Below are 10,988 nucleotides of genomic sequence, written 5' to 3' on the forward strand. Positions count from 1 at the left end.
AACTTCGTGATGTTATTGTCGCTTATTTTTCTACTTACTCTAGCTTCTTGCCCATTAATTCTGCGAAACACTACGATGGTTAGAGCGCGGTATAATGCAAAAGGTATGCAAGTGGTCGCTGATGCCGGTAGATAATATGCCTGAGACCATTTCGTCACTTAAATTGTTTGTTATACACAAGTCTAACAGTACACTTGTTTTGACATTAATTCTTGTTGGCGCCTCGATTACACTCCGACAGCCATAAGAGTGATTAACATCTAGTATATCATATATATGAGAGTTCTCAAGAAGGAGGTCAATATTAAAGTCACCAGTGAATAACACTGGCACTTTCAACAACAAGCTGTGCTCCAGGATCTTTTCAACAGTTTGCAAAAAAATATTCACTCTACCTGCAGGTGGATGGTATAGGACAGCAAGAATCAGGCCGCCACACTCAACCACAAGTGATTCGCAATCATCGTTAACCATACTGTACTCTTTTAACTTGTACAATACGTCATTGCGAAAATAGAATGCAACGCCACCACCTCTTCGTTTACATCGCGAAATAGACACACAGCATATACCTTCAAGTTCGGGAATAAAATCATTAGAACTGAACAAGGTTTCTGCAAAGGCCAAGACATTGAAACTATAGTGCAGAGAATCAACAAGCTTGTTAACTTCATCAAATTTGTTCCTGAGGCTTCAAGCATTATTGTCAAAAACTGAGAAGCATTGCTTGTTATGAACATAGCTGCCCACATCTGCTCGGAACGTTGCTTGACTATAGTATTGGCTCTCTCTTTAGCTAAATAGTTCAGCCATTTTACATCAGTGTCACTGACGTTGTCAGCTTCTATTCTATTTTGGAGAAGTCACACTCTGATTGAATTCTAATTGCACGATCCCCATGACGTTTCCTGACGAACAGAGAGGGAGAGAAGTGGTTCAATTCAATTCAATTCTTTATTTGCAGACATAGAACACACAGAAATACCACAACTTGTTGGACCCATAGCCACAGGCTAGTTGCGGGTCCAATGAAAAATCAATAACAATTGCAAGTACAAAGCAAATAAAATACATCACGTGCATGCACATATTTGTCGCATACCATTAGGTTGCACTAGCGTACACAATGAAATGCGAAACAGTGAAAAGCATCTTATACTATTAAACATTTCTGAGTAAACACAATACACTAGTTAGGAGGATTGCATGCAAGTTTCAACATTATTATGAACACACCATATTAAGCTAGACAAAATCGAAACAAAGATATGTTCAGCAGGTGTCAGCGAGTTACTAAAGAAAAGAAAGGACATCATGATTTTTACCATTAAAAAGCATTATTGAGGCTAAGCAAGTATTTCTTAAGTACCGATGAAAAATTATTTGCTTGTTTTATTTCTGCTGGTAGTTCATTCCAAATTTTTGACCCAGAAAACTGTAGCAAACGTTGTCCGTAAATAGTTTTAGTTGGAGGAAGATTAAAATTACCGCACGTTTGATTTCTGGTCGCACGATAAGATGAGTAAAATATAGAAACATGAAAAGGGAAGTTGTGTTTAACAATGTTGAAGACACATGTGGCAATTTTTAATTCGTGTATCTTGTCATACGGCAACACATTCATTCTATTAAATAAAACCAGGCTTGGTTTATCGTTACCTGAATAGGTAATTATTCTCAGGGCGCGCTTTTGAAGTTTGCGTACAGGTTCGAGATAAGTTTTGTATGTCGTAACCCATAATTCATTACAATATGTCATATGGCTATGGATGAGAGCATTTCATTTCATTTCATTTCATTTTATTACCTTAAAGACCCCTGGATAGGGGTATTACATAAGGGGTGGGAATACATTGGTACATAATTTGCATAATACATAAGTGAACACGCAAACAACAACAAAAAACTGCATGTGCTAAAGGGTTACATACGTCAGCGCAAATACATAGAACTAAGTAATAAAAACTAAACTTGCACGAGCATATAAGTCTATTAACACAAGTCATTTCTATTGTGAAAAGTGCGCAGTGACACTCTCCACGAACGTAGAAGGGCAAATGATGGTGGAGATTTGGTGGGGCAGATTGTTCCAATCTGTAGCGGCCTGGCAAAAGAATGAGGCGGAAAAGGTAACAGTGCGCATGCGAGGGCGGCCCACTTGAAAAGTGTGGCATGTGCGATGAGATGTTCGGGCTGCGGGAAGGATATATGGTGGTTGATTAAGCGAGCTGTGATAAAACTTATGGAAAAGTGAAAGGGTTCCAGTGCGCCGGCGCGTACAAAGGGGAAGTAAGTTCAATTCTTTCTTTAAGTAAGATATGCTCACGTCATATGAATAATTAGAATGGATGAACCTTGTGGCACGGTTTTGAACGGCTTCGAGTTCGTTAATGAGATATGTTTGGTGCGGATTCCATATGGCGGATGCATATTCCAATTTCGGTCGGACTATTGACTGGTAGGCCAGTAGTTTAACAGGTTTGGGGGCGCGTTTTAGATGACGCTTGAGAAAACCCAGCGATTTGTTAGCAGATGAAATGATGTTACTGACGTGTGTTCGCCAGGATAGATCGTTAGATATAGTAACACCTAGGTACTTGTAAGACTGTGCAGCACACACGGGAATGTTATTAATTGTGTATTGGTAAGGAAACGGGTCGCGCCGACGAGAAAATACCATCAAGTTGCATTTCTTAGGATTAAGTTCCATCAACCACCGGTCGCACCATTGCTGTAAACAGTTAATGTCCTCCTGAAGTAAGTCTTGATTAGATGTGCTAGTAATTGTTCGATAAATGACGCAGTCGTCTGCGAACAAACGAACGTTGCAAGACACGTACAGGGGTAGGTCATTAATGTATATTAAAAAGAGTAGGGGTCCAAGAACTGATCCTTGCGGTACACCGGAAGTCACTGGTAGGTGGTTAGATGCGCTGTTGTTAACTGTAACGAACTGAGATCTGTTTGTTAGGAACGCTTCAATCCATCGCAAAATGTCAGGGTGAAGGTTCGCAAGAGAAAGTTTTAGTAGCAGACGTTGGTGCGGTACCTTGTCAAACGCTTTTGCAAAATCTAAAAATATCGCGTCTGTTTGGAGGTTAGAATTTAAGTTAGTGTGAATATCATGCAGGAAAATGGCCAGTTGTGTTTCGCAGGAAAAGCCTTTGCGGAACCCATGCTGTGAAGAATGAAAGTATTTGTTCGAGTCGAGAAATTTCATGATTTCTGTGTACATGACGTGTTCCATGAGCTTACAGGGCACACTCGTTAATGAAATGGGGCGATAATTAAGCGGGCAATTCCTGTCACCTGATTTGTGGATGGGAACAACCTTCCCCACCTTCCAGTCATGTGGTACTTCACCAGTTGAAAGTGACTGCGAGAATAGCATACAAAGAAACACTGCGGTGACGTGTTTAGTATTCTTTAACAGTTTCGAGTTAATGTTATCCACGCCGGCAGACGATGTGAGTTTAACGTTGTCAATTAATGATGAGATACCATCTGGGGAAAATGTAATGGTTGGCATAACGCTTGTTTCGTTAGTACGCGAAGAAAAAGGGGACGAGGTAGGCTCTTCTGTAAATACCGAGACAAAAGCTGCATTAAAAAGGTTCGCGCACTCTACATCGTCGACCGTTTCACCACCCTCATTGGTAAGTGTTACACCGTGCCTTTCTTGAGGGTTTATCACCTGCCAGAATTTTTTCGTGTTATTGATCAAAAGTTTCCGAAGGTCATCACCAAAGAATGCATCTTTCGCCCTGCGAATCGCTGATAGGTATGCGCGTTCAGCAGTGTAGTATTTTTCCCATGCACACGTGTTCATCCTGCACTTTGCGGCACGATACATACGCTTCTTTTTGTTTTCTAGTCTTTTTAACGAATTGTTAAACCATGGTTTTTGTTCATGTGTTCGAAAGGTGATTTTGGGTATAAACTGGTTCGCGAAGTTGTTTATTTTTTGTTTGAATATAAGCCAAGTTTCATGAATGCTGCAGTTATGACACGTATCTTGGAAGGAAGGTAGAAAATTCTGTAAATGTTCACATATTGCATGATAATTTCCTTTGTCGTATAAGTGTATAGTTTTCTCCCGCTTCTCCCGCAGAGCTGGGGCTAAGCGAAAAGAAGCATGGATGACCTTGTGGTCACTAATTTCTCTAAGATAGGTGATGGACGACAAGCTGTCTGGACGGTTGACCAGTAGTAAATCTAATATGTTTGCAGTGTCTTGGGTGACGCGCGTTGGCTCTAATATGAGTTGTGTCAGGTTGAAGTTGAGGCAAACGTCGAGAAAATCTCTCGATTCGGTTTGGCTTACCAGAGAGGGTGCTGCATTGTGCCAATCAATGTCTGGTAAGTTAAAGTCTCCAAAAAGAAGCAGGTCGGCATTAGGATAACGAGAGCAAACCACATTTAGTGCATTGTTTAGATTACGAGCGAAGTCGGCGCTATTGCGAGGGGGCCTGTAACATACACCTAAAATTATGGACTGTGGGGCGGCGTGGCATAGAACAAACAGTATTTCTAATTTTGATGTGATGTTAATGGCAGAGCACGATAACTGTTGATTAACGGCAATAAGCACACCTCCTCCTCTAGTCCCAGCACGATCTTTTCGAAAGACGCTGAAGTTTGGCAAATCAGCCAACACTTCCGAGTCATAGATTTCGCTACAAAGCCACGTTTCCGTGAGTACAAGAATGTTGCTGTTGGACGACAGCACGAGGTTAGACACGTGTTCTCGTTTTGGAATGAAGCTTCGTATGTTAGTATAAATTATTGAAAGTGAAACATGCGCTATACTTTTCGTTCGAGGGGGATGGCTTGTTTTTTGATGATGCGATGACTGCTATATTTCTTTCACTGTTTGCGATGTGTCATCGTATACGTAGCGCTTAGAACCAATGAAAAGAGTTTTAAAGCGCAAAGAAAATGGCACAGATTTTGCTTTCGCAAACGAAACAAGTTTCCTGCGGGCGTCCCTAACTGCCGGGGAAAAATCCTCACCCATGCTGAGATGAGTGCCCTTAAGTTTGCGCCCATTTGAGAGCACCATTTCTTTTTTCTTATAATGATTAAACCTAACAATTAGTGGGCGCGGGTGATTAGCAGAATGGCGACCAACACGATGCGCTCGCTCTATGTCTTGAGGTTCAAGTGGCACGTTCAGGTGGTCTGAGCATAGACGTAGAATTTTTTCTTCAGACGCGGCCGACGTTTCTGATGCTGCTGTATCAGGAAGGCCGTAAAACACAAGATTGTTTCGCCTTGAGCGATTCTCTGCATCGTCAACGCGTGCATTCAGAGTGTGAACAAGCTTTGCTGTTGGCTCAGTATCTGCCCTTATGGTCTGTATCTCGATTTGCAATGGTAGTAGTTTCTCATAATGGCCCTCTAGATCCGCTAACCTCTTGCTTAAGTCAACGAGTGCAGCACTTGTAGCCGTACATTGGCTTTTAAGGCCCTGCATGTCGGCAATTATTGTGGTTTGGCCAGCGGACAGTTTTTTCAGTTCGGCAAGCACAGCATCAGTACCAGGACCAGGGTTCATTTCAATATCCCCTGACTGTAACAAAATAGATCTAAATACACTGAGACACTCACAAACAATATCAAAGCAGCACTGCGTGCTCGGAAGCTGCACCAAAAAGTAATTGCTAGTTCTCTTAGTATACAAGTAGTCTGGTTCACAAACCTGCATGATGAACAGAAGTGGGTTACTGGTGCGTGTTGTGGCACAGCCACCGAGCCCACAGAGCGCGGATGATGGAAGTGGTTCCTTTATAGCTTGCTCTGCAGTCGTTGTCGATGACGGCATGGCTCTCGGTAATTGCTCAAGCCTCCAGTTTTGAGGTGGTGGCGCATTTGGAGAGGCGGAATGACTGTCGACACGTATGCGCCAACTAGTCACATCAATCCCTGTGCGCAGATCTGGCGGTTCCTTCACGAGGCTCGCTGACATTACCATCGAGGGCAGCAGCACGCGTGCGACAGCGCAAAGGAAAACCTGCATGATGAACAGAAGTGGGTTACTGGTGCGTGTTGTGGCACAGCCACCGAGCCCACATACGCAGTGTGTTAGTATCGAGACTATGCCGTGCTTGTGAGAGTGCATAGCATCCCGATGCGAGCTTTTTACAAACTGCGCTTATTTGTTCTTGTCAGTGCAGATTGCTGTCGAAAATCACGCCAAGATATTGAAATGAGTTGACTTTGTCTAATGGAAAATCGTGTATTTCTAAATCTAATTATTTAGCAGGAAAGGTATTGTTACGCGTTTGAAATACCACATGCTTGGTTTTACTAACGTTAATCGTAAGTTTGTTCATTGAGAACCATTCACTTGCTTTTTTCAACTCTTCGTCTGCTTTAGTTTCCAGATTACAAGTGTTATCGGCTGTTACTACAATACAAGTCTCGTCGGCGTACATACTCCAGTGCGCGTATGCTTAGGCGATGAATACTGTTCATTCTTACTACTTGTACTCGTTCATGAAGGTAGTCAGTAAGAAGATCTAATGAGCTACCGCGGAAGCCATAATGTTGTAGTTTATGCAAGAGTATGTTATGATCAACTGCATCGAATGCTTTTTTGAGGTCCAGGAATATGACACACACAAGTATATTATTTTGCAAAGCTTCATTAATCATTCGAGTTCACGTTAACACTGCTGACGAAGTTGAATGATTCGGACGAAAGCCGTGTTGCTGTGGGCACATAACCTTGTACTTATCAATAAATTTGTGTAACCGATGCGTTAGAATTTTTTCAAATATAGTATTAATCGTACTGAGCACGGATATCTGCCTGTAATTGCAAGGGTCATTTCGGTCTCCCTCTTTGAAGATAGGGACAACCTTAGCTATCTGCAGCTGAGGCGGATATCTGGAACAGTCCACGGAGTCGTTAAACAAGTGGCATAATACTGGCCATAACATATCTATATTCTTTTTTATCATTCGAATAGAAATACCATCTAGTCCGGAGGCTTTAGAGGCTGACATCTTATTAACTGTTGCCATCACGTCTTCAAGTTCAATGGTATACATAACGAAAGCATACCGACTCTGGAAGATAGATATATTTTCTGACTCACTAAACTTTTCAGCCAGGGATGAACCGATGCATGCGAAGTATGTGTTAAAATTCTCTACAACGTCATTATCAGTGGTTTCAGGAAGCACAGTTAGCTTGCGTTGTTTTCCTGTGATTTCGTTTATAATTTCCCAAGCTTTTTTTGTGTTACCAGCGGTCTGTGTAATTATGTGAGCATAATAGGCCCTTTTGCGCGATCGAATCTCAGCGACAGATTTATTCCGCTGTACTTTGAATTGCTGTAAGTAGTATATATTATCTTTAATATGGCGCCATTTGTCATGCCAGTATTCTTTGGCTTTAAGTGTCTGAAGTATGTGCTATGTCATCCAAGGGCACATGGTCGTATCATGTCGATCCTTGGAGACCTTGCAATTTCTCCTATCTACGGCGATATTAAGATATGCAATTACGTTATTTATTTCAATGTCGATATCCTCGTTCAAAATTTCACTCAAATTAAAGTCAAGGATTTCTTCTCGTAATAGCTTGTAATCTATTTTCATTCCAATGCTGTTTCTTATTTCTTTGGTACTAGTTGGATGGTCTAAAGCGGCAAAGATAGGTAGGTTATCAGAGATTGGCTCTGGTAACCTACCAGAGCCAATGACGCCTCCGGTAACTCTCTTGTCTAGATTTGTTAATGCGTGGTCAATTAAAGACGAAGATGCCTTAGTTATACGCGTCAGCTACGTAATTAAATTGCGATAGCTGTAAGATCGCAGCAAATAGCTGTAGTCGCGGTTATGCATGTCATATGTGTTTATGTTCATGTCGCCTGCTATAGTCACTGGTTCATTTCGCTGCTTTGACACAGCGCAGAAAATTGTTTCCAGCTTATCGGGAAATCCAGCGAGGTTACCGCTCGGTGGCCAATAAACTGCACCAATGATGACGTCACACTCTAGCCGAATGAAAAGGGATTCAACGTCATTGAAACTATATGTGGCCGCGGCAACTTTACGATATTGACACGTGTACTTATCTTTATCGGGCGACCACGTTTCGCCGCCTAACAAATGTAATCGCACAGCGCGGGACGCGCCTGCATGTATCCGTAGTTTCTGGAAAGTTATCGATGATACTACCCGGCTGTCTGTTGTCGCCGAACCTTGTGTTATCTCATTTCATCGCGTGACGCGAATGGTGTAGAACATTGTGGGAAGCATGAGGGTCCGAGCGATTAGTCTGGAACATTCGACGACTGCTGTATAAAAGCCGACGCGCTTGACCCGCTGATCAGATTTTCGACGATCGCCGACTGTGTTCGCCGCTCTCGTTGTGCTTTAAGTGTAGCCTGTTTTGTGGGCACAGGTTCGCCCAACAAAGGCTAGTTTTCGCCTTTCACAGTATTGCTACTGTGTCAAATCCCGGCGACGGCGGCCGCATTTCGATGGGGGCGAAATACGAAAACACCCGTGTACTTAGATTTAGGAGCACGTTAAAGAACCCCAGGTCGTCAAAATGTCCGGAGTCCTCCACTACGGCGTGCCTCATAATCAGAAAGTGGTTTTGGCACGTAAAACCCCATAATTTAGTATTGCTACTGTGTTCTTTGACGTCATGACCAAGTGACAATATATTATCTTTTACAAACAATGCAACGCCACCTCCGCATGAACGTGAGTCGCGCGCGTTTGATTTTGTTCTGTAACCTGGAAGCCTCAGTATTTCACTTTTCCGCAGCCACGTCTCAGTTGTTGCAATGACACTGAACGAATGCTCATGTAGCGACAGGAAAGCAGAAAGCAAGTCTACATTTTTATTAATACTACGGATATTGCAATGAACAACTGATGTAAATTTTGCTCTACAAAGATTGTCAACCTCTTTGATTGAATCAGCCATTGTTAACGAATAGGGTGTGCATGTTATAAAAGTACTTATACTATTTCTGCTGACTCTTCTTCCCGTGTTAGATGCACTACTTTCGAGTTCTCGGATTTCCGCATTAGTATTTTCCCCTCAGAATCCTATGCAAATTTCCATCCTTTCTCTCGTTTTTGTTGGATGGCTTTTCCCAGCAAGATCTTGTTTTCGGGGCACAAGTGTTCGTTTACGTACACTGGATCGCTATTCTGAAAACCCAGTATGGCTGTATTCAGTCGCTTCTTTTTGGCTGCTTCAACAGTTTGTCACAAACTGATCTGGATGTGAACTTCACAACTACGTTTGGAGGCGTATAGTTCTTCGACGGGGCGCGGTGAGCTACGTCAATGTCACCATCAGAAAGCTGGACGCATAAGAAAGATGCGACTTTTCCGATTGTTCCGAGGACGTCTTCATTGTGAGCCTTTGGTATTTTATTTATTTATTTTTATTTGCCTCTTAATTCCAGGTTATTGGCCTGCTGTACTGCTTTAACTCAATAAGCTGCTTTTTCGTTTCCTGAAGCTCTTTGTTTAGTCTTAGGTTCTCTTTCTTGCATTCCAGGCCCTGGTTTTTCGGTAAGCTCAAGTCGATCACGGCCACGGCGGCCGCATTTCAATGGGGGCGAAATGCGAAAACACCCGTGTGCTTAGGTTTAAGGAACTTACTTAGTTAGTTACTTTAAGGAACCCCAGGTGGTCAAAATTTCCGGAGTCCTCCACTACGGCGTGCCTCATAATCAGAAAGTGGTTTTGGCATGTAAAACCCCAAATATTATTATTATTATTAAGCTCAAGTCGAAGACTTAATTTCTTTGCGTCAATCTTCAATGCTTTCGTTCATGTGCCCGACTGATTGGCTGATGGAAGTAAGCTCAGCTTTCACTGAGTTTTTCGTCGCATCAATCTTGTTACGCTCCTTTTTTAGGTCACCCATTGCGTCAATTAATTTAGAGGACATCTCAACGCGCACCTATGATACTTCGTTAATGCTAGCTGGCGCCTTTTCAAGCAAGGCTTTAGCAATATCCGACAGAGCGCCAGGCTTGCTAGAAGCCATTTCTACAGTTAACTAGGCACACTTGCAAACCTTAACACAACCGGCTAAACACTATAGAGACAAACTGTGGTACACTGTGGCAGCAGTGACAGTAAAACTTCAGAAGTTTAGAGAGGCAAAAGAACAGAATGCTAACCTGCAATGTGAAGCAGGAACCGTTTAGCAGTTGCATAGTCGATGTTGTCACTGCTGCCAAATGATGTCTCTCCGGAGCATTGCCGTCTTTATAAGCTGTAAGTTAGTCACGAGGTCCTGGTGTCCAGCGCCGTTTGAATAGGAACGATCCGGCTTTGCGCAGTTGCTCAGCTCAGTCGTTCGTCATCTTTATCCTAGGCCGGTTCGCCAGAGATGCTGATACGGTTTTCGGGCTTTCATAGGCGGCAAATCTGCAATGTGAAGCAGGAACCGTTTAGCAGATGCACAGTCGATGCTGTCACTGCTGCCAAATGAAAGTCTCTCCGGAGCATTGCCGTCTTTATAAGCTGTAAGTTGGTCACGAGGTCCTGGTGTACAACGCCGTTTCAATAGGAACCGTTGGCATTGCGCAGTTGCCCAGCTCAGTCGTTCGTCACATTTATCGTAGGCCGGTTCGCCAGCGATGCTGGTACGGTTTTCGGGCTTTCGTAGGCGGCAAATCTGCAATGTGAAGCAGGGACCATTTAGCAGATGCACAGCCGATGCTGTCACTGCTGCCAAATGGACTCTCCGGAGCATTGCCATCTTTATAAGCTGTAAGTTGGTCACGAGGTTCTGGTGTCCAGCGCCGTTTGAATAGGAACGATCCGGCTCTGCGCAGTTGCCCAGCTCAGTCGTTCGCCACCTTTATCGTAGGCTGGTTCGCCAGCGATGCTCATACGGTTTTCGGGCTTTCGTAGGTGGCAAATCTGCAATGTGAAGCAGGAACTGTTGATGCTGTCACTGCTGCCAAATGATCATTTCTTGTGGGGAAGGAGGAAAG

At 43.2% G+C, this 10,988-nt stretch overlaps 1 protein-coding gene across 1 annotated transcript; it reads right to left on the reverse strand.

The window, feature by feature from the left end:
• Positions 1-4,395: 4,395 nt before the first annotated feature.
• On the reverse strand, positions 4,396-5,707 carry LOC135920162 (uncharacterized). Its single transcript, XM_065454308.2, has one exon. It carries the CDS (start codon positions 5,705-5,707, stop codon positions 4,856-4,858), a length of 852 nt encoding a protein of 283 aa, XP_065310380.1. The 3' UTR covers positions 4,396-4,855.
• Positions 5,708-10,988: the final 5,281 nt, after the last annotated feature.

This window comes from Dermacentor albipictus, chromosome 6 (genome assembly GCF_038994185.2).
Source record: "Dermacentor albipictus isolate Rhodes 1998 colony chromosome 6, USDA_Dalb.pri_finalv2, whole genome shotgun sequence".
Taxonomy (NCBI): domain Eukaryota; kingdom Metazoa; phylum Arthropoda; class Arachnida; order Ixodida; family Ixodidae; genus Dermacentor; species Dermacentor albipictus.

Bases quoted from the DNA above. Each gene is read 5' to 3' on its own strand.
- LOC135920162 (XM_065454308.2), bottom strand. From the start codon at position 5,707: ATGCAGGTTTGTGAACCAGACTACTTGTATACTAAGAGAACTAGCAAT.